The sequence below is a fragment of the Electrophorus electricus genome, chromosome 6, assembly GCF_041902795.1.
Source record: "Electrophorus electricus isolate QZ-2024a chromosome 6, ASM4190279v1, whole genome shotgun sequence".
NCBI lineage: Eukaryota > Metazoa > Chordata > Actinopteri > Gymnotiformes > Gymnotidae > Electrophorus > Electrophorus electricus.
Genome location: NC_137502.1, coordinates 27762039 through 27787055, shown reverse-complemented (window position 1 = coordinate 27787055; position 25017 = coordinate 27762039). Strand labels below are relative to the sequence as shown.

At 41.0% G+C, this 25017-nt stretch overlaps 1 protein-coding gene across 2 annotated transcripts in view; it reads right to left on the bottom strand.

Annotated features, from left to right (window-relative positions):
* The window catches only part of tmod2 (tropomodulin 2), a 25563-nt gene extending 1400 nt beyond the window's left edge, over positions 1–24163 (bottom strand). Inside the window, exons 1-11 of one of the 2 annotated variants that reach the window (XR_003412206.3) lie at positions 24025–24163; positions 14887–15073; positions 11826–11982; positions 7007–7129; positions 4964–5038; positions 3571–3701; positions 3293–3400; positions 2978–3121; positions 2654–2798; positions 1888–2050; positions 1–888 (exon numbers count right to left, since the gene is read on the bottom strand). The exon at positions 1–888 is cut by the window's left edge and continues 1400 nt beyond it. Coding sequence is in view for 1 of the 2 variants with exons in the window: in XM_027032098.3 (XP_026887899.2) it covers positions 857–888; positions 2654–2798; positions 2978–3121; positions 3293–3400; positions 3571–3701; positions 4964–5038; positions 7007–7129; positions 11826–11982; positions 14887–15012 (1041 nt within the window). In the remaining variant the exon portion in view is untranslated. The remainder of the gene's footprint in view (positions 889–1887; positions 2051–2653; positions 2799–2977; positions 3122–3292; positions 3401–3570; positions 3702–4963; positions 5039–7006; positions 7130–11825; positions 11983–14886; positions 15074–24024) is intronic. The other variant, XM_027032098.3, reaches the window with a different exon arrangement.
* Positions 24164–25017: the final 854 nt, after the last annotated feature.

The following is a 25017-nucleotide window of genomic DNA, read 5'->3' as shown; positions in this document are numbered from 1 at the left end:
TATTCATTTCTGCCTCTCTGATGCATCACTGATGCCCACAGCAGAGTACGTGCATGTGTGTGAAAGAGAAAAAGAAAAATAGTTTGCCCTTTGGTCTTGGAAGTGGAGTGGATAGTGTATTCCAGTGTTTATTTCAACATCAGCACCCCTGTTGTAGAACAACTATAAAACCTGCTTCATAAACAGCTCTCTCACACACGCACGTAAGGTCTTATAGTGAATCATGTTAGGGCAAAAAGCACAACTAGTGTGCCCCTCCTTCCAGCATGTGAAGCAACCATTTCAGTTTTCTAGTGGTCATGCCCACAGATGATATTAAACGTCTTTGCAACACTCTCTCTCTCTCTCACACACACACACACACACACACACACCTCAGAGAAAACCTTTAGTCTCCACTGAGCTCCTGTCTATTCTATTGTTGCTAGACTGGCATTTGTTTGATTCCTGTTATAAACACCATCACTGACATGGTGTTTGGAGTGTTGGGAAGGAGCTCATTGAATACAACACACAACTGTGGTCTTTAGCATGGCCAAAAAGCAAAAAAAAATTATTATTTTTTTTTTTACAAAAACATCTCACTTGTGCCAAGAGAACAAAACAAAAAGACAAATTAAATGACTACAGAAAAAGATTTACAGCTGTAAAAATTCTAAACATAAAAACAAACAAACAATATAACCAAAAGGTGGTTGAGAGCTAAAATGTGTAGAGGACAAAATTTCCAGTTGTGTCCCTTGTGGAGGGTAGAACGGGGTATGACGTCTCACTTCCTCTGGGCATTTGGCACAAGACTCTGGAGATCATCAGGAGAGATGGAGAGAGTGAGCAGGAGAGAGAATGAGAGAATCTTCTACACATCCCGCTCTATACGCCTCTGTCGCACTGCCAGACAGAGGGAGGGAGGAGGGAAAAGATGAAGGAGGAAAGAGATAGAAAAATAATGTCAGTGATCATTGAGTGTATTCGAATGGTGTTGAGTTTCTCAGTGTTTTCTGGGTCCCCAGTCTCTGGCACATGCTGGGGAGAACAGAGAGGCTGTTTAACGCGACTGGGCCAATTAGGGACCTTAATGGAGCAGCACACGCAGCCCTTCACCTCAGCTCTCATTTGAATGTTTTTTTAAACTAATCACAGTAAAAACTGAACAATACGCAGGGCCAATTCATCTATACAATGCCCCTTATGAAATAAATATAGACATTTATTTTAAATGAACTAGTTTTAGAACTATGATATTGAGATTATATATACACACACACACACACACACACTAAGTCTGGTTAGGTAATTTCTGGGTCATGGCCAGATAAGGGCAGCATAAGATTCTGACACACACACACACACACACACACAAAGCAGGTGAGTCATGAACAATTCACATATGCTGACAGTGAGTTATCAAAAAAAGAAATGCCCCTGGGCAAACACATACTGTGATCACAGGCAATGAAACACAGGTAATGTGAAACGTTTAAAACAGACCAAACAAACTCAGAATTCTAAACTTGGCTATTGCTCCTTATAACGTAGCCTAGGTAGAAATTAGCCTGTTTGTTATATAGCAATTAAGGAAAACTTCCCTGTATGGTAATGCAGGAGTATAATAATGGGGATATGAGAGAGAGAGAGAGAGAGAGAGAGATAGAACGAACTCATGTGCTTTGCACTCCAACTACATTTAGGGAGTGCTCTGAAACATTGCTTCTACTCACTGAAGTTGTTTTCAGAGAAGTTGATCATAGTGAAGGTCTACATATTTTAAACGTTTCTGAGGCTTTGTTAGCACACATGCTTAAAGATCAGATATTAGCACACATGCTTAAAAAGGTAAGAGGTCAAAGTTGAACACAGTGCCACACAGAATAAGAAGAAACAAATGACCTTGGAAAAAAGAAGGATGTAGCCTTACGCTATCTCTTTCCCACATGTGAGAGAGAGAGAGAGAAAGAAAGATGTAGGCAACGCCATTGGCATTGAAGTTCAAGCCCATTTTACAGCTGAGTTACTGAAGTGAGAGGATGAGCAGAGATCCAGGTTAAGATAACTGCAAAGAAGGATGACAACAAAACTCCAACAGCATAGGGAGAGAAACAAGGAGAAAACAGAAAATGGCAACTCAAGTCACTCATGAGATTAAAAGAGGCATCAAAAAGGCAAGAAGGGAGAGAGGAAAAAAAACCAAAAAAGCAATAATACACATGTGAACCACACAATGAGAGTCTTTGGAGAACCAGTGGAATGTCTAGTTTCCCCATTTCTACAGACGCTCTAGTGTGGGACCTGTGTGTGAGGTTCTAATGTCCCAATGCTTTATAACAGGGGATTGGGCTGGGTGGAGATCCTCTAGTGGGAATAGCACAAAAACTCAGCAATCCAGCACAGGAAATGTGTCATCACCAGAGACCACTAAAATTACCCTACACAGGCACAAACCCCCACACCCTCCCACAACTAGCAACTATGCTCTCTCTCCTTCCACACACAGATGCATACACACACCATTCCTTTCTGTCCCAGTTTTTTTTCTAAAAAATCAAATTAAGGTGCAATAGTAATACATTTATATACAGTTCTGGGAGCCCATGTGTAAATGTGTATATATTTCTGCAAAGTTCTTTCAGTAAAAGCCAGTGAGTGAGTGAGCTACCTAGGTCATTGTTCTTGGTGATGGCGGCTGCAGCTCGGGCCCTTGGTCCCTGCTGAGTGAAGTGGTATCCAAACTTCACTATACTGGTGTTGGCCTCCAGCATCTTAGCAATCTCCATCTCCACTGAGGTACCCAGTTGCTGCCTCTGAGACCACACACACACACAGCATATAAACTTTAAATCCCATTAATCGCACACCCATACACACATCCCCACAGGAACTGTCACAGGAAGACTTATAAATACAAAAAACACAGTAGTGCTTTTATAAAACATGTGCTATTTTTTTTTTGCCAGCCAGTGAGGCATCAGTGAGAGTGAACCTGGTTATCGATCTTGATCTCAGTGAGCACGTCGTTGTCCCGAAGGGCCTCAACAAGCGCTTGCACTCCAGTGCTGGTGATGAAATTTGACTCCAGATTCAAACTTCTCAGCGCAGCGTTTTCCCTCAACATATCCGCAAAAGCCTACAGTATGCACACAGGCAGACCACATGGACACACGATGAAAACAGCTCAATCTTCTTCTAACACAGGTTAGGAGTACTGAAGCACATTTGCGTTTCCCTCATGCTCAGATAGGCTACAAGTTTTAAAGCACTGATCATGAGTGTGATTGGTGAAAGTGGCCTTACTCACCACTGCAATGGGATCGTTGCTACGTGTGGCTGCCAGACTGAACTTCTTCACGTGCGTGTTCTTCTCCATGGCTTTGGCAAAGTCTCTCAAAGTAGGGATGGGAATGTTCTAGAAGATGGAACCAAAGAATGTGGTTGCTTAAATGTTGCTTGGGTTGTAAAGATGTGTCAGCAATAGCAGTCCACCTCTGGAGAGGCTTGAATTGATTATCTAAGGCTGGGAAAGATGAGGGGGTATATTACATCTACCCCGAAGACTCATAGGGGCTGAGGCAGTACCTTAAGGTTGTTAAGGTTGACTTCAGTGAGCATTGGGTCGTTGGCCTTTACTCTTTGCAACGTCTCATCCACATTAGTGGGGTTGGGTGGCTCATCAAAAACAGGTTTCACTTTTTCCCCCTTAATTACATCTAAAACAAAAAATGCACTGTGTTACTTTTAAAAATAAATAAACAGGATGATGTTTGACATTTAAAAATGCAGCTAAAAAAGACAACCCAATGAGCCTGTCTCAGGATAGAAGCTAAACCCAACCCCAGCAGCTCCAAGAGAGGAAGCCGCAGCCAGATATTTTATGCTGGGTTCTTTACCAGACATTCGGGCCTGCCTGCTACCCAACAGGCTATTCCAACTCCCAAAGCACTTGGGTGGAGCAATCAGCACACTCAAGTGGAGTACCTACAGCTGATGGACTTTGAGCTGAGGCTGTACAAAAGTGCAGCTGGAGGGGTCAAATGGACTGAGCTGAGAGCTCCTTTATCATAAGGGGTGTGGCCACCCAAGGCCAGACCCAGTGGGGGGCACTATTACATTATTTTTGGGATGGTTGGCAACATCAGATGTCTGAGTCTGACTGACACAGTGATCGTGATTAGTTCGCAGAATGCCATGTGAGTGAACAAGTCACTAACATTAACTGTTTTTTAAATCTAGCTAGATATAGTCTGTGTGTGCAGTCTATGGAGTTAAAGGTTAAGAAAGAATATGCAAATCTGGTGCATTAAGACATGAGAGACAAAAATGAAGAAAAATGAATCTTAATTTCACTCTCTTACATCCAACTTCTCATCTTGCTCATCACCTTTTCAGATCAACTATGATCGTAAAATAGATCAATGCAAAGTTACTGCTAGTAGTTTTTAAAAGGGGCTGTGTGTACAAAGTTTATTAGCTAACCTGTTTTAATTATTTTGTTCTGGAAAGCGGACTACTCTAAACTATAACAGTATTCAACTGGTGAGTATCAGTCAGGACATTAGCTAGATTATCTGCTGTTTTAAGTCTGGTTTGCTGCATCTCTGCTGCTGTCTGTGTCACTTCGTATGGATGTGTGATCAGGTCTAGTAGTGATGTATACCACTGTGTCTGTTTGAATTGTATACGATAGAAAATGACAGGATACCTCAGCTATTTTTTTTTTAATTTAAAATGACATCATCAGGAAAGCCCATAGAGGGGCCCATTTTTGCAGAGTCTAGCCCCACCCACTTTGTGCAGAGAGTCTAGCCCCACCCCAGCCTATTATCAACAATTGCTTGTAGAGTTATTGGTAACTTTGAATTTGTTAAAAAAAAAGTTAACCTACTTCACACTGTAGAAATGCAAAGGCTTGGTAACAATGCAGAAAGAAAAATACCACCCTGCCCTCAGTAGTAGCAGAGCTGATACATACTGTTGTAGCTGTCTTTGTCACTGGTGCCATCATAGATTTGTGTGGTAGTCACAAGTGTGTTCACGCCAAGAATAGCTACAAAGACAAGAAATGCAACATCACTCTTAAGACACAGTCGGAGAAAAGCACTGTAAAGCAATCAATCAAAAACTTGGACTTGGATATTTGTAACGCTGTCATCTGTAAAGCTGATTTGTTACTAAGTTGTTGTAAAAAGCACTAAATAAATTCAATTATGAAAATAAATTGAACTTTAACTTTGATGAAATGTGTAATTCATTAAATATAGCTTGCCTGTTCATACCTAAGCCTCTTTCTGACTTTCGAATTACAAATATGGAACACACCCATGTCTACATCAATTATCTAAATATTTTTATGTTGAAGGAAAAATGGGAGGTCATACAATAACCAACAGCAAAAGCCACATATAGATCACAAGTGTTGCTGGTAGCCCAAGCAGCTGGAGAATTCTGCTTTGGCTCAACAGCTCATGGATTTTATACCAGCTAACACATTCCTACAACTTTGGGCCAAATTGCCAGGTAAATGTAAAATAAATGAAACTGCTGTTTAAGACAAACTGAAATGGTAAATCACTAGGCATGTTTTATATTCAGGCAAGACATTGTGTGGTGACACTGGGGTTTTAGCCATCGAGATTTGGTTGGATTAAGACATTATTGCTCAATATAATGCCTCCTGCCCAGTTGACCTTGGTAATATAGCCAAGAATCAAAATACATTTTAGAGGTAGACAAAAGTCATTGCATATTGAGAGTAGATTATTAAAAAAAAAAAAAAAAAAAAAAAATGAATGGCATGAGTTGGGGGTAACCCTAACCCTTAACCTCAAGGCCTAAATCTCACCCATAGCCATAACTCCTAACCCTAACCCAGTCAGAGTGGGAAGGGATAATCCTAGCCCTTAACCTTAACTCCTAACCCAGTCTAATGGGATTAGGGGTAACCCTAACCCTTAATCCTTAACCCTAACCCAGTCTGATGGGATTAGGGGTAACCCTAACCCTTAATCCTTAACTCCTAACCCAGTCTGATGGGATTAGGGGTAACCCTAACCCTTAATCCTTAACCCTAACCCAGTCTGATGGGATTAGGGGTAACCCTAACCCTTAATCCTTAACCCTAACCCAGTCTGATGGGATTAGGGGTAACCCTAACCCTTAATCCTTAACTCCTAACCCAGTCTGATGGTATTAGGGGTAACCCTAACCCTTAATCCTTAACTCCTAACCCAGTCTGATGGGATTAGGGGTAACCCTAACCCTTAATCCTTAACCCTAACCCAGTCTGATGGGATTAGGGGTAACCCTAACCCTTAATCCTTAACCCTAACCCAGTCTGATGGGATTAGGGGTAACCCTAACCCTTAATCCTTAACTCCTAACCCAGTCTGATGGGATTAGGGGTAACCCTAACCCTTAATACTTAACCCTAACCCAGTCTGATGGGATTAGGGGTAACCCTAACCCTTAATCCTTAACTCCTAACCCAGTCTGATGGGATTAGGGGTAACCCTAACCCTTAATCCTTAACTCCTAACCCAGTCTGATGGGATTAGGGGTAACCCTAACCCTTAATCCTTAACCCTAACCCAGTCTGATGGGATTAGGGGTAACCCTAACCCTTAATCCTTAACTCCTAACCCAGTCTGATGGGATTAGGGGTAACCCTAACCCTTAATACTTAACCCTAACCCAGTCTGATGGGATTAGGGGTAACCCTAACCCTTAATCCTTAACTCCTAACCCAGTCTGATGGGATTAGGGGTAACCCTAACCCTTAATCCTTAACTCCTAACCCAGTCTGATGGGATTAGGGGTAACCCTAACCCTTAATCCTTAACCCTAACCCAGTCTGACTGCTGCAGTGTGACTGGAGACAAACTGGATGGTGAAGAGTCCGCGGCAGAGTCAAGGTAGTTCAGACTACTGTAATCAGGCAGCAGGAGAATGGTAGCAGTTTCCTTACAGATGCTGAGAGTTCTCTTGTTCTGTTTCATCCAGTCTCACCATCCCTCACCTGCAAGGTCACACAGCTCCGTGTCAGTAGCACTGGACAAGGCCTCTTCTAGTTCCGGGTCAAGAGTCGTAGCTTCCTCCTGACGCATCTCAAGTGGCTGCTTTTTAGGTACCCACACCTTTCCTGGAGAAACATGAGGGCATCCAGGTCACCCAGACAGGCTATGCTTTCATACACAGACTTGGTCTTCCTTGCCACCTCTTTTTGATTCCTACAGACAAGCTGTATGTGTCTCTGTATGTGCTTGTGTATAAAAAAAAAAGGAGATTTTAAATATAAAACTGCCAGCTGGAATTTGTGTGCAGTCACCACTAACCCAACACCCATCATGAACATGTGTGCCTGCCTAACTACTCTAATGGCTAACAACTTAATCTCATCCAGATGCAACTACAGCTATTTGACTATTAGATATGCTATTATAATCGCAATAGCAAAAACACAGGAAATGTACTGAAGTAGTCAATGTGTTTGACAGCTGTTTGAAAGGGAAAATTGCGTGCAAGTATAATATTAAGGGCTGAAATTCTAGTCAACCCATTCAGATGATCTCACAGTGTTTATAAACAACGACCATGGCTTTCTATTGCCCTGAACAGCATGCTGGGTTAACTAATTGGCACTATTTAGGACAAGAAAGCATGTGATTGACGAATTCTGTGTGTGTGTGTGTGTGTGTGTGTGTGTCTGTGTGTGTGTGTGTGTGTGTGAGCACAACAATCTTAAGCCCAAAACCTCATTAGGTGACAAAATGATCTGAAATGAATGTCACTATATTACAAGAAATCTCAAAACAAATCCTTGCTAACAGTTTCCTTCAATCTGAGAACGAGTGAATTTTACAGGAAAAATGTAGTGAGTGCTAGCGGAGCTGGAGTCACATGGGCCAGTAAGCCTCATTCTGACAAGCTTGAGCCTAACAGGCTGTTCCATTACAGCAGGTCTGAATCTGGGCCCAGAGAGCCCTGCATATGCTTTCCTCTGACAATGTTTCCATAGCAGCCCAAGAACTGCACGAGTGTATCCAATTAGAAAGCAAGCACTCATCAGTCTTAATCACACACACACACACACACACACACACACACACACACACACACACACACACACACACACACACACACACACACACACACACACACACACACACACACACACACACACACACACACACACGCTTGCACACGTATACACAATCCCTCAAACACACCTTCAGTTTCTCTCACCTTATTCTATTTTGGTTTCAGTTGCAGATTAAAAAAAGATAAATATATATTGACTGAAGCAGCTAAAAATGAGAAATATATAAGTGACACAGAAGCCTGAATCCCGAACCTTCTGCTCTTCACAAGAGCAAGAGCACACTTGAGACAGACCTGATATACTAGACTTTCCTTGGATTGTTCTGCATAACCAGTCATGCTTTTATACCACTGCACATAGTTAAAGATTAAATTAAATTGAAATGATTGAATATTGTTATCCAGTAATACCAATATACCTGGTTACTGATGCATCAAATAGTCTTTAGAAACTTAGCACACATTAACTCACTCTCTGTTCTCCTAGGTTCAGTCTGTCCACTCCTAGGACAAGCTTATCTCTACTGAGGACTCATACTTTAGTGTCTAGCACTCAGTTAGAATATGTTGTCCCAGTTCACGCCAACACACACAAATCACACCCACACACAAATTCTGCAACTGACACTGTAATTCAAAAACAGATCTTTTCCTTGGAGATAAGGATCCCCACTGAGAAAATCCAAGAGGTTTGATGCTGTGCCCGCCCACACACACACACACACACACACACACACACACACACACACACACACACACACACACACACACACACACACACACACTAATCATAAATGCAGAACAAAAAGAATTCAGAAAAAAACAGACCCAGGAAACCCATATGCACACAGTAACACAAATACCATTCTATGATATGTCTGGCGAGAATGAGTCATTCAGGGTGAGGTAATCCAGCACTTTCTACTTCAGTGGTGGTAAGAAGAGATGTTTTCAATTACAGGTTTTATTCTTCTGAGGGCAGCGCCTCATTTGCAGCAGGGTTAGGCCCTTGCTGGGTGAGCTCATGTTTACAGAGAGTATGAGGAAGGCCAGAGCAGGGAGAGCAGAGATTCAGCACTGCAGGTGCAGGGTGGAGCATGTGCACGGGCCTGAACACCTGGCAAAAGCAAGTTTGTGACCCACCCTCACATCTGCCCAGTCTCTTACCAGGCAGACCTGGTAGAAGCACCCTGTAGGTCTGGTGTGCAGGTCAGTGGGTCCAGACACTTTTGGATGAGCCAGGCACTGCCAGTTTCACAACTACAGAACGGCTGCTGTAAAAGACCGGGAGTTCTGGGTGCGCTTCTGGGTATGAGAGGGTGCAGAAAGCATGAGCCACACCACTAACCTACCAAGCTGAACTGGGACATGGTGAACCAAAGGCACACCGAAGCAGCACACAAGGAAGACAGAGGAGAGATAGCTTTAGTGAAACCCTACATGCCTTCCAATCTGAGAGTTTGCCTCAAGCATGTTTCCAGCACTGAATGTCTCCAGCACTACACCACAAAGTGACCCCTGGACAATCTGGCCTCTGTGTCCATGGCCAGCAGAACTTGGCATGCTGCCACAGTGACCCAGAGGGGGCGTTTCAAGGGCACAGCTCTCCTTCATGGTTAACCTTGGCTGACCCTGCCTGATCACCCCTCACGCTTCCTGTTCCGACCCCTGGAGACTAGAGCAGCCTATCCGCTTAGGCACTGAGAAGACGAGCCAAACTCAGCAGGACCCATGCAGGACCCCAACGTAAGCAAATGGTGCCGAGAGACTCAGAGAAGTGAAATGAGCCTTCCCTACATTCAATACTGCACTTGCATAACATCTTCATAGCACAGGCTGAACAAAACCCTCCAAGTAGCACTGGTATTTATTTGCCACGTTACAGCAAACAAAGTTAAAAAAAAAAAAAAAAAAAAAAAAAAAAAAAGACACTGCTAATAAATGCTCCCTGAACAGCTAGAATCCTTGAAGGTCAGACAGCACCACAGATCGTTGATTTTCGTTCTAACCCAAACACTAACACAGGGAAATAACTAACTAGTGCAGGATCCAAGCCTATACATTGCCAGAGGACAAGCATTAGGGTTAGGAACCCCGACCCCAACCCTGAGCCTGGGAACCCCGACTGTAGCCCTGACCCCGGGCTAGCATTGGACGTGCAAAGGCAGGCAAAGCCTGGATGTCAAGCAAGCATCAAGCAAGCTAAGCAGTGCACACTTTAGTGCTCAGAGTGTTTCTCTTGTGGTTTTAGGTTAAAAAAATAAATAAATAAATAAAAATGTTAAAGTTGCTGCAGTCCCAAAAACAGACATGCCGAGTGAAGTAATTCCTAACGGGGAATTAAGGACAGACAGCTTCACAAATCCTCCTTAAGACTCAGTGTGGGAACTTACCCAGAAGACCCAACAATCTCTGTCTGACTTGGTTTCTGTGCAGTGCTGACTGTAAATATTGCAACAACAAACTTGGCCAGGGTTCTATACCACAGTTCCACACTGCCATCAAGAATAACTGGCATCAGTAACGCCCCCTGTGGGCCTTGTCTGGTGACCCTGGCGGCCATCACTATGGAAACAGGCAGCAGCACAGTAAGAGGAGAACAAGATATGCAGCAGGCATTGTGGTGCAGACCAGAAAGACTTGGCACAGATAAGGACTCTCCCGTTGTCCTCTTCCCTGCCATTCTCCATGGACCACTGCTGTCTCTCTGGAGGCTCAATCCCAGCAGAATACCAACACTTCCTGTTTCTCACAAAGCCATTGTGTCTTTGCTGAAACACTCCTACAGAGAGAGGCCTGGTTTAGCACTCACTCCAAGAAGGGTAAACATACACCAGAACCAGCCTACAACTGCTGGTCTGCTAGAATGCAGAAGTGCAGAAGGCTTTTTTAAATTCAAAATATCAAGTCTACCTTAAAACTCAGCAGGCAAACAGAAATCAGCAGCCCCCCCATTTTTTTAATGCGGTTTGAATATACTAAAGCCATAAAGTAATTAACTTGAATATAGAGAAGAATTTAGGGAATTGAGAGAAGGCTAGTAGTTGATTAATTTGGTTATTCTTTCTCCTCTACGGCTCGGTTTCTGTCTGGTTTCTGCTGCTCTTCCACCTTTCCCCAGCAGTAAATTTCATTTACTTCAAGGTCAAGCTGGAATCATTGGGTGTTTTTTTTGGGTTTTTTTTTTTTAAAGAACAGAGTAACAAATCACCGTTTATGGCGGCTATAGTAGCAAAAGGTGTAGTTAGAAAAACGCCATTTTCTCATTTAAATGCTCTCACTACAAGACCTTTCGCCCCCCCCTCTGAGTTATCAAAATGATATCAGTGGAAATCACACGTGTGAGCTGCTGGATATTTGCATTTGAACGCAATAGCTTTTAATTGTTAATAGAAGAAAACACTAAAGCTGAACTCTGCAGTGGTGTAGAAACTGCTCAAAGTAGCCTGGCTGTTATATGACCTGCTCAAACTAACCTGGTTATCACATGTGCTGCGTGTCTGGATTTGTGAAGGTATCAGATCAGTTTCCTTTCACAGTTGAAAATATTTTGTTGTTAGCATGTTAGCATTCAAGCAACATGGCTAACACTGAATGAAACAGAATGAAGTCAGATATGATGGCACAATATCTGGTAAACCCAGCTGTCATTCACTGCTATCCACGGACGTGTTGCTCGATCACACAATCCCTTTAAGATAAAAACACACAAACATTTTCTGGCAGTGATTTCTTACCTTTCTTCTCTCCGGTGAAGGGGACATAGTCTTCTCTGTCTTTGTGCTCCAGAGCCTCTTTCTCCAAGAACTTCAGCAGTTTCTCCCGGTCAAATGGCCCGGTCGCCCTCTTTGACGTCTGATCTTTTTGCCTCAAGCCCGCAGGGAGCAAGGCATTCTGGATAAAAGCGACAAGAATATAGATGAGTGCTAGGAGTCTAAGCAATCAATCATGTTTACTGTCCCAGTATAATCCTCAGAGTTGTATTGTGCAGGTATAGAAAGAACAGATTTTTATTTATATATATATCTATAGCAGATATGCAACAGATCTATAGCCCACATCAGCCACTAGCATGAAACAAGAGCTGCTACTCATAGCTGCTCATCAGATTTGAGTTAAGACATGTAAAAATGATATGATGACTGATATCTCTCAGGATTCAGGTTTCAGCTCTATATGCAGAATGACTGGGCTCCTCTACGCTGTGGCTTGCACTGTTTAGTACAAGTTCTTGCTCACAGTTGAGATTTCTGCACAGTATAGGGTACATGTATAGGGCCTGAGCCCCCTGACCCAGCTCTGTACTGTACCGGCACAGCACTCCAGAGCAAAAACTGTTCAACTGCATGGTCCTCCAGGGAGGTGTGCTACAAAGCTGGACTGGAGGATCCGCAAGCTTCAGCCTGGTGCTGCATTCTGGTGAACAAAATCGCTTTGGGTTCAACAGCACACCCTTAAATCAAACTCAGTTACAGCAAATCTGAACCACACCCTCTAAAACCCTAATCCAAGGGATGATCAAATCTTCCTTTAGGGGTTTGTTCCTCCATTCTGTTGCTACATTCCCAAACAGCAGATGCTTGTCAACATAAAAACCTCTGGGAAAGCTTGTGTTCTGGTTTGCTTATAAACAAATATGCAGTTGTTTACAAAAAACAAACAAGACAGGACCTTTGCTTCATTATATAAGTGATATGCATGTAACAGCCTCTTTTCAAACCTCTTTCAAAATGGGTACTGGCTATAATGGGTAGAGTGATGTTAGAGACATCACTTCCTTCTATAGCCAAAATCTGTATGATTACTGAAATTCAGGGAAATTTGTTACCGACACAAACAAGGTGGACATCCTGCATTAAGGATAAGTACTTATTTGTATTCTCTGTATTTTTTACTGGGCAAGGAGAGGTTCTCAAATTATCCAATAGTCTAACAAAGTGCTGTTTTAGAGGTTGCACCCATATCTGTTTCTCTATCAAAAACAACCCCAATCCTACACAGCTTAACGACATCCCAATCCTACACGGGTTAACGAGAGTAGGCCCTCCCAAAGGTCTAGCAAGAAAGGCTCTGAAAGGGACTCTGGTGAAAATGGGGTTTTATTTTACAAACAGAAAAGGTTTATGACATTAAATATAAGTGACATCTGCAAGCTTGAGTTCAAGATAAACTCAGGGTAAACAGCACCAGTGTACAATCTGGGCTACCACAAATCCAGGGCTGACATGGCTAGAAGGCAAACTGCTGACATGATAAAACTAAACTTGCCTTTTTTCTTCTCTCCATTTATATATATGTGTGTGTCTCCCTTAATTGGTAGTAGCATACCACTACGGGTATAGGACAATTAGTACCTTTACTCAGCAGTCGCATTTATAATTTATGTATCCTTGTTTTTCATGGCCATTAATTATTCCACTACAAGTACACATAATGTTCAATGACTAATGTCTTTTTCCTATTTGCTGTTGTAGGTTGGCTTCCTCTGGCCTCCTCTACTTAAGGTGTGCTGCAGATTCACCCAGATCTAGAAAAGAATCTGTCCAGGGCTACATTTCTCTCTATAGGATCCCTGACAGGCAAGCATGTGTCAAAGTAATGTACTATAGGGACAGGAAGGATTACAATATTCTACAAGTAAAATGATCACATTTGCTCATTCTTTTAAAAAGGCAAGCTGAATCTTAATTTAGGAGTATGCATGCAAGATACGACAAGTAGTCTACTGAGTAGTCATTGAACACAACAACATGCTCAGCAATGCATGGAACTGGATCAGAAACTGCTGTCCTAAGATCAGATGCTGCTATTCTGACAGGGCAATTGCACAGCGCACATGTCAAATCACATATCTAAAAACCTGCTCAACAAAGTGAGTAGCAATATGTTCGTTTACGGAATGCAGAAGTCCATAGCTAGCAGTGCAGCTTGGCTAAGTAAAGACTTATACAACTTCAGCTATCATTTAAAGAATATTTTTAGCTTGCTTTAAAGCATTAGCTAATTAATATTATCTTATCTTACAAACTAGCCAAATAGAACAATTGAACTACCTTTGAGATTGGCACTCTGCTAGGTGTGAAAAACACGTGCGCACACACACTTACACACGTTCTCCTTTCCTCAAACCTGAACTTCCTTTAGTTTCCAGTTTGGCTGTGAGCTATGTAGATGGTTTAACAGATTAATAAGTAAGTCCCTGCTAGTCTTGGACCATGGAGGTGAACAGTGCTAAGACACTAGTTTGTTTCATTTAAATGAACTGACTAGAAGGCCAATAACCCAGTGTGGGGTAAGAGGTTATCAAAAGTACATAGTTGCAATGATGGTCATTATGTGTACAAGTGCATGCATGTTTGCATTTGTACATAACAGTTTTAATTGTTAATGTGAAGAAACCTCTACAGTTAAACTCTACAGCTATACATAAACTGTGTTAAAACTAACCTGGCAGTCATCACGTGACCTACAGTGGGCTGCTGCCATGTTATTTCCAAGATGGACTGTGTCAGTATATGTTAGTATCAGACCGGTTTCTTTTAAAAATGTTTCTCCCAGTATCTGGTCCAGGAATTTTTTGCTGGATTTAGGGTTGTAACTTAGCACTGGATGACAACAGACTTGCCAATTACAAGGCCCAGTGTACACATTTAGACAACACATTCACTCTAACCCAACCATAGACAGACAACACACTCACTCACACCCTAACCCTTACCCAATGAGGATTAGACAACACACTCACTCACTCACACCCTAACCCTAGCAGGGTTAGGTAAGGTTAACATGCATCCTTACCTCAGGGTCCATCTCCTCCAGGGCACTCTCCAGCTGTTTGAGCTCCTCCTCAGACAGTTTGTTGAGGATCTCATCCTCATCAATCTCTTTGTACTTCTCCAGGTCCTTCTTAAACGAGAGCGCCATATTTCCGACCTTCCAGGGTGCAGCTACAGCAAAGCAGTTCTCTCTGTGTGATTCAGGACCTCTATACACAGATGCACATAGAGGGACAAGGAAAAAACTCAGTAAATGACCAACTTAAGCCATTGTTGGTGCACGCCTGACATTATCAGGCAAGCAGCATTACAATAAGTGCCTTCACATCATGAGTTCAGAATGGGAAGGAAAAACATGACTAATGCATTATTAGAGCACCCAGAGTCAGTGTGTGTGTGTTTGGGGGGGGAGGGGTATGAGCTATCAGGACATGATTGGAACACCCAGTTGAGCCAGTGTGGTGTGTGTTTGGAGACAGGTCATGGGACAAGCCTGAGGTTTGTAAAAAAAACAAAAAAGAAAAAAAAGAAAAGAAAAAAAAAAACAAAAAAAAAACAAAGGCTGTTGCATGCTGAAGAAGAAGAAAGGAAGCTAAAAGAAAACCCCAAAATCCAAGTGTGTGTCAGAAGAGCAGCACATAAGAATGCAGCCTGTAACTATGGTTACTGCAGCCAGACACAGTTATGCAATAAATATTAACATGTGAACTGGTCTTACTAGCAATCAGTACAGCTAATAACACCCTGCCAAGGTCTCTATGCATATGCACACGCCACGCAATATGAATTACTTACTGGTATTAAGATTTAGATGTTAAACAGGAAACCTTACAAAAAGGGATGATTAAATATTATATTTTTAACCATGACAATCTTCAGTGTTTCTCCAACGAGTGGTTCTTTGCCAAGAATTAGGTCATTTTTCCAAGATACATCTGACAGATGTTCTCCATTTTGAAGCCCACCCCACCCACCTTCCATATGACCTCTGACCATGTGCTAGAACTTCGGATTGCAACACTGCTTTCCCATCTCAATCCTCTGACCCCAAAATGACCCTGGCTATTATGACACTGAAGGAGGACAAGTGAGAAACAAAGAAAGAAAGCAAAAAGACCCAATAAATTTTTTTTAAAAAAGAACAGAAAAGGGGAGATCCAGTCAATTTCAAAGTAAGAGTGGGGTCTAATCCTTCTCTCTGCACATATAAACTAAAGGATGAACGTTTTGATACAGTCAACAGGCAACTCTGACAGCTGCACTTTGGAACCAGGTAACGTCATAGAACATGTGCACACACCCAAGATATGCAACTTCAGGGGGAAGAAAAATTAAATCCCTACTCCAAGCCTGGCGCATCTGAGAGTGCTATTTGCCATTAGCTTGTGATTTGCCATAGCTTTCACCATTAAAAATGAAGGAAACAAATGTTGGCATAGATGACAATGCTGGTAGAAGAATGCAATGAGTGCACTTTCCCTCCAAGTGTTAAGACAATACACACTTCAACAAAAATACATGATTATGTTTTGTTTGTCTGAGACAGAGACAGCGACAGCTGAATACCAAGCTAATCTTGTGTAGACCACTAACTCCATATAACCAACTGGCATTTTCGTTGACCTAAAAAGCCAACATGAAGCATGCTTCCTAATGTTACCTAGTTTATTGCATTGTCAAGTAAAATCAATAGCAAATAGTATTGATGACTGCATACTAACTCACTGTTCCACTGAGCTTCATGAAATGAGATTCCATGGCTGAGCAGCTGCACACAAATCTAAGATCACTACACATAATGCCAAGAGTCAGCTGGCGTGGTGTAAAGCACACTACCACTGGACTCTGGAGCTGTGGAAATGTATTCTCTGGAGTGATGAATCATACATTATCTGACTGTCTGGTGAATGAACGTGAGTTTGTCAGATACCAAGAAAAGGCTACATCTGCTGGAATACACAATAGCAACACAATGCCAGTAGTCTAGTGAAGGCGTAATGGACCGGGGTTGGCATACATAATGTGTATAGTGGGTGATATAGCTTTTTGTGCATTTAAACAGTCTTCAAAGTTACAAAGCCTAAAGTACACAGAAGTGACCAACTCTCCCTAAGAAAATGCTCTCAGCTGCCTGAAAGGCCTCAGCCATTTTTTGTAACACAATGATGCAAGATCTGAACATTTTTCCTTTTCTCCTGCCTATCTGCAAGCTCAGCAGACCAACAAACAGTAAGTACAGGAGACGGAAAGAATTTGTCCAGTTTTATAGCCATGTAGATGCCGTGTTCTACACTGTGAGAGGAAATCATTTTTATATGCTTTGCCAACAGTAGAACCACAAAGAAGTCAGTGGTTGAAATTCATTTTTACCACTGTTCCAATCATCGTACTGTGCCCCTGGCACTTCAACAGAGGACTGCTTCAAAAACCGTGAGCAGTTGGATGCAGGATTTTAGTATATTACTGCTAATGGAAAAGGTAGATCCAAATTTGTGTGGTCCAACTGAAGATTCTGGTTCACGACCTGCATTTTCCTTTGTGATGGTTAAACCAAACAATGTAGCTACTACAAGTGTGGAGTTCATGGCTGTAGCTAAGAACCAGTGCTCACCTCTGGCAAACCTGACATCTAATCATGTTAATGGTTTTATTATGACAAATAATCTTGCTAAAGTTTTATTATAACAACTAATCATGTTAAAAGATGTACTATACAAGAACAATAACATGTTTTTGGAACAAAGATGCATGTAACCATTCTAGTAGACTGAACAGTGTAATTAGTGTAATTAGTCAATTTATTACCCAAATCAATTTTTGAATAGTCGGTTCTCATAAATAATCATTAAACAACAACCAACCCCCACCGCCCATCTCGAAGGGCACTGGTCAGAGTACATCACTTATACATGCAAAAACTACAAAGCACTCATAGGGAAACAGGCACAGACACACAGCACTGCACAGAAGTAATGTTCTATCGGTAATAAATGTGCGGCTGAAGGATGTATGCTGTGTTCAAACCATCAAACTAGCTCTCATCGGTTTTACCTGGTTTCATCTGTAAACATGGACCAAGCCCAGATTTCTCACAGAATTCACGATGGGTGATTAGGTTCAAGGGCATGGAACAAAGTTACTCTAGACAGTGTTGACACTTTAGTCAGCCAAGCATGAAGCATTTGAATACTGGGTTATGGTTAGGGTTAATTTCAATGCAGAAATGTTAGTAAGAACAAGAACCCTTTTGCACCCAAACATGCGTAATCTAACAGAGCAAAATGGTCAAAAATGTTCCGCATAAGTCAGATAGAAGAGGATATGATGAGAGAAAAATAAACAAAACAAAACCCACCCTAAAGAAAAACAAGCACATATTACTGCCAGAATGCCCTCATCTATTTCCATTTTACTAGCTCACGCCAATATTGTGCCGAGTTGTATACAAGCTGAACTGTGTGCATAATAAAATCATATTGTTTGATTAAAAGTGACCAGAGTTCTTTCCACAAATACAGGATACATTTCACAGCTTGCCAAAATACACCTGCAGCCAGCTTTCGCAAATGGTGGAAGTGAGACAACTAAGACATCTGACATGTTAACAGCCTTCAAGTGGCTCAGAGCTGGAGAGACTGACTACAGACTGACTGCAGCCAGGGGAAAGCAGTGGATAGAGAATGCTTCAGCCACAGGGGTTGGTGCTCTTATTAAGATGTAAGATGTACAAAACAGATGTAGCTGTCTAGTTAGTATTTCAGGCAATAATTTACAAAATGTATCCAATTCAAAGATTAACTAAACAATCGTTTTGAAGACATCAAGGATTCTGATAACTAGTCTTGTGGGTGATGCATTACAAAGAGTTAACAGTTATTACTGCTGCTATTTGCTAGCAAGACATGCAATTAGTAAGTTGTAATGTATTATTCTTTTTGAAGTAATACTGATGACTGTCATGAAACATGAGCATCACTGGTAACACTGAAAAAATGACATAAAAATGATAAAAAGATGATGATAAAAGCTAGTCAGAAAGTTTTTGTAGATGTTAGATCACCAGACATGGAGAACTGTTGTATTTATCAGGTCTTTATCTACCTTCAATATAAGCCTAGGTGATATTGCCAAATATCTTGATATTCCCTCCCCCCCCCCACCAATATCATTCAATATTAATAATACTTATCTGCATTTCCAGATGAGCTATATGAAGTCTAAAAAAGTAGTCTATTCTGAACCCACAACAAAACAACTGGGGTGTCTAACATTCAAAATTACTTACCAAGATAAAACAAACAGGTGAGTATCAATGATGACACTTTTTTTACTCTACAAAATTTCAATACTGAAAAGAACTAGGTAGAAATTGACTGAATCTTTAACATGCTGAAGGTATGAGCAGGATGCTTTCCATAGTTAAGTGCCTTTTTAAAAGGGGTTTCCAGTTGCAGAAGATGATGTAGAAACATAACAGTAACAGATAATATGAGCCTTCAGATTGACTACATTATTAAAACAGCTAAAATGCTAATGATATGTTGCTGATGTTAGACAAACCTGGTCCCAACTGCCAGCTCTTGACAAGTTAGCTACCTTGTAACAATAAACATGCAGAAGTGCTGTTAGGCAGAAATACTTTCTAGAAAGTCACTGGAGAAAGGCATCTAGTTCATAACTAATATACAGTCTACACACAGTATACTCTACAGTGTGCAGGAATTATATATACAGTGACATGACATGCACACTTCAAAAGAGAATTCCCCAGAGGAAGAGAATGCCTTTGACAGCTACTTATCTACCAATCATGAATATCACCATATCAGGGTGACGTGTATTCTGGCAGAAAACCTGAACAGTAAACGTTTCCCCATGTGTGAGTCACTTGAACTAGCTAATGTTGTTATCTTGCTAATGCTATACTAGCATCTTATGAGGACAACCTTTACTGAGACATGTTTTCTTCATGAATAACCCCAAGGTCATGTGACGTACTGTCAGAATTATCATAATGAATATAACTAGCAGCTAACTCAGCAGCTTAGCTATCTGACAACCATCTTTGAGTGATGTTAGCCCTAGCTTTCTCCATCAACATCCCCTAAGCCATATAAATCCTCTTGTCATTTGACATGAATCATTGTGTAACTTGGCAGGCTAGTGTTGTCCAACATCATGTAGCACAATGCAAATCTGTTGTACAGTCAACATATAAAACACAAGAAAAATAAACAAACCAGTTGACCAACATTTTGTCCCCAGGATAAAAGGATGGAACAGTGCCAGGCTTCAATATAGGTTTTGTGGCAAAACCCTTTTTAAAATAAAATTTTCAGTGTTCTGTAAAATGGCTACTGCAAACCAGAGTTTTATTTGGAAGTTTGGATGGGATTGTCTGAATCTTCCAAATAAACTGTACCCATTTCTTTCTGAATTTCAGATCCTTTACTGGAAGAGAGCATTTAAAAGGCTGAATCAATTAATTAATCAATTCAGGTTTTTTGTGCCTTCTATGCAAAATATGTCTGCTAAAGGTTAATGTCTTCCTCTTTTTTGGAAATGCACTGGACACACACCAACATTTGGAGTATGTTCACACATTTAATTCAGACTAATGCATTGACTTTTGACAGCATCAAGTTTTGTTACAGTGGTTTTTAAAACATTAATGAAATGCTCCACCGTTTATGACAACCAGACAGGCTTTGTTTCCCTCTACAGAAAACCCTAATGATTAATTAAGGAACAAACCAAGGTGAAAGAAAGCAATATAAAGAGAACAGTAGCAGAGAGGAGGAAATGTTTCAGGCCCTGAGAAAATGCATTCCACAAAAATCCAGACAAGTACGCAGCTTCTGATCAACACTGGTAGTGTTTTCGTCGATAGTGACAATGAGATAGTGACAAAATCAACATTATCTACAGAAATCAACAGCAATGATGACTCATTCAAGCCCTAAACATTTTATCTGCACACCTCTGACAGTGCCACTGTGCCCTGTAAACGAGGCATTTACACTGTATAGTCTATGTGGACTAGCTGAACTAATTAAAATATGCTCCTGTTATGGGCTGATATGGACCGGTGGGGGGCTGATGACTTGCAGATGAGGCAGCTAAGACCAGAAAAAATGGTTAAATATAGTTTGTGCCAAGACCCCTTAGGTGACAACACTGAGATCCACTGCCCAACTTCCTCCTTGAGAGTATGAGCTGGGGCAGAAAAAGATGGAGAAAAGAGAGAGAAAAGGAGAAGAAAGGAGAGCAAGAGTGAGTTGAATGAGATGCAGGGAGACCAGCATTATGAAACCCAGACGAGTGTGTGCATTTCTTAGAGATGTTCACTGTGTAAGGAGCAGCGCCCAGTGCTATTATGAGACAGTTGATGATCTTTACTGTGCTTTTTCAGGAGTCATTTCAAGAAGCAAAAACAACTTGTGTCCTAGTATCCCTCTGGAAGTATGTTTGCATAGATTTACCTTCCTTTGTGTTTGGTAATGGATAAGCACCCAGCCCCGTTCAAGACACAGATAGTTTTGAAGCAATGGTTACAATAACTTGCAGATCTTCCTACACCTGACACAAAAGCACAGCCTCATTGTCTTAAAGGAGAATTCTATTTTTTCATAACAGTGACAGAAACAGGTAAAATGATACTGGTAGACGCTGTACCTGCTACAAGGTATACTTACCACTTTCAGTGACTTAAAAACTTATGGGATTTATAAAGTTTCAGATTAATTGCTATTCATATTAGATAAATCCATTTGTTTAACCTTTAAAAAAAAAAAAAAAAAAACCTAATGTGATGTGAAGGTAAAGAATGTTGGTTCAAGGTTTATACTCAACCCATGAGCTGGTCCTTGCTTCGGCTAACAGAGTTAGATGTGGGGAGTGATGGAAATTGTGTTTACATATTATCTCTACGAATGCTAGCATTATTTTTACGTGAGGAGCAGAGTACAACAGGTTTTAGTGATGACCCAAACAAGTACAACAGAATTATTTAGTAAAGGCTGCTGGGATTCATCAAAGATCATTCTTTAAAAAAAGCTGAAATGCTGACACCAAAACTAGTTTTATAAATTATAGTTCTGAGATTATTCAGATAATCATTCACAACATCTGACAGAATATTACAGAAATAATCAGTAGTTGCCCTTAACGCAGAAAACAAATCAGTGCTCTTTATAATGCAGTATGAAAACAGATTTGGTTTTATTAACTAGTCTCGATAGTCACAATGTGTCTAATGGAGTTTTTTAGGAGGGAAAAGTATAAAGTATAAATGACTTTCATTCAAATCAAAAGTATGCACAAACCAGATCTACCAATACCACTCTAAAGTCTGATAAAGAAGAAAAATATATTTGTTTGTATTTAATTAGGCATTTTAGACGCCATTTACGCAACGACTCAGACTCAACTGGACAGATGAGGCGTTCTAAAACGGAATTACGTCACCACCCTCAAAAAGATCTTGGGTGGGGTGGAGCTGCACAATGAACAATATAAACACGTATTTATTCTGTTACTGCGATATTCAACAGGGGGGGAAATCGAAAATCGCCAGTTGAAAAAATTAGCCGCAGCCCAATAAAAATGACTTTACCATCCTAACTATATCTGCATCTGCAGTTAGAATGCGGCCGTTCAATTAAAGCGTAGAAGAGTAAAGATTAGAAAAACTAATACCCTTGATAAACCGGTTCGACGGTGTAATATATTACACTACACGCATTCTCAAAAAATTTCTGGAATCAGCAATATCCGTCAGTTACTGATGCACAACACAGTTTGCAGTCATTCTTCTCCGTCGTGGACCGCACCCTTTAAACTTGAAGCAGCATTATTTCATACAAGCAGACACACTGAGCTTAAAGCACCAGTACGGTAAGAGGACAGCGGTGCTACATGGAAATGAGACGCTCGAGGCTTTATACGTCAAAACACTCAATAGTTGCTGAACATTTAATTCAGCAGTTATACTATTTTATCGTGCAGTGTATATACAGCAACGCTATGGTAACCGTTCTGACTGTTAGGGCAGTATCCAGGTAAAGGCTGACAGTATGCGGCGTGTGCTTCAGAATGAGATGTAGACACGGATAGTAAGTACCCAGGTTAGCTAATATATGAGATGTAGACACGGATAGTAAGATAATTTACTTAAGTATTTAGCTAATCTAGCTATGGACCTGCGTCTTGGACAAAAGCCGTAGCACGATTTTAATGATATAATCCCATTTATTCGCGGACGCGTCGGAGGTCACCAAACAAGACTAAACCTGAAGAGGGTCTTAGGTTCCAGTTACGTAAAGGGCTTCTATATGTATCGTTCCCAAATCAGCATACTGCAAGAATAACGCCAGACACTGACATAAAAGTTAGCTAACTTACCTAGTTAACTACATAATTAGAACTATCTAGCACTTTCTTAACGAGATAGATGCATTCTAAGATAAAGTATGCTAGGGTTATAGCTTGAAATATTTCCTCCTCTGATACTGTTCCAACCCAAATCCTAGATGTATTCTAACCTAATATATAGTAGCTAGCTAGCTAGGCAAACATCCTCACCAAGGTATTTTAGCTACCCTCAACAAAACTTGAGCCCAGATTGTTCATATCTAGTAGTTAACTTAGCTAATGGAAACTGTATATTAAAGGGAGGCGCCGAATCCGGTTTAATAATTAGTTCGTATCTACGTAGCTATATCACATGTTTGCATTTAGTGTCCATAGCTCTAACTATGCAGGTCGGTAGAATAACTAGCTAGCGCTAACGCTAGGTGTACGCAAAACAAGACCACCGATACGAGTCATCAGTAGGATTAAGTGGATACACTTGCTAGCCAGTTCTGATGTTGTAATCACTTACCGACAACCGATTATCAAACTTTGTGCGGAATGGAAAAACAACGGGTCAGTAGCTAGTTTATGTAAGGATTGACCCGATTTAGCTAACCTAATATAGGTTAGTTGTCTGATATGATACCATACGCTACCGTCTCAGCGATAAGTCTGTGGGATCATTAACGCTAATCACCGAAGCTTCGCTTGCTAACCAGCTACGGACACAACAAAACGTGAAAATATCGTACGTACAGGGCAGTAATCTTGACAACAAAACGCACTAAATCGAGCCAGCTCTTACCTTAACGAACCGCCTCAGTTTTAACACGATGTCTGTCGTCCTCTTTTCCCCTGTGAGACCCAAGCATATACCCGCGCAAGGCGCGTCAGCTCTTCAGCGCTTCACTTTTTCACCTCAAGGGCGGGAACACAGGAAACACAGTGAGCGTATAAGATTGACACGTGGAGCAGCGAATGAGGACTTCAGCCCTCCCACTCACCACTCAACCCATCAATCAAGAGCGTTGAAACTGTAGGAGCTTTGAAGGCAGGGCTTGTGGCCTCTGTAGTTCAGAGAGTTGGATAGTTACACAAAGTTGTATTATTATGGCTTTAAAAGTCCAGGAACCTGTTTATAATTTACGCAGGTGTCTGTAATTCAAACCCAAGAATGTAATGTCCCTTCTCACTTTGTGTTATCCCATTTTCAAATCATCAATTTTGAAAAAATAAAAAATAAAATAAGGTTCTATGATTTACGTGGAATAGTCTGAATTAGTGAATTATTTTATGAAGTAGATTTATAGGCTATGCCAAAAAAGTAACAATACTGACCTTGCATGTCTTGGAAGTCAAGGGGCAGTGTGAAAAAATGTAGAATCATTAGACCAGGTCTTTAGACCAGTATCCATGGAGATTACTGGTGTAGGTTAATTGTCATGCAGTTTTTCATGCAAAGACCAATTTGACCAGTTACAGTGCTTGACAACCTGCATGAAAGCTGCTTTCACTGCTGATTTCTTGTTTAAGATCTGTCTGATCTTTCACGCATATCCTGCTGAGAAAACAAAAGAAAATGTGTAGTGTAGTCCCCCTTAAGACTCATTTGTTAAACCTGCTCACAAAACCACAGACCAAAACCCACCTGTTCCTGAATATCCCTGGAAAGTAAAACATTAATTCTGAGATGTGTTTCCAGATAAAGAACTGAACAGATACTTCCAGAGAAGTGAGAGGTAATAAACAATTATATCGAAGGATATAGGTTTTGTTAAACTAGAGCTTTAAATTTTTT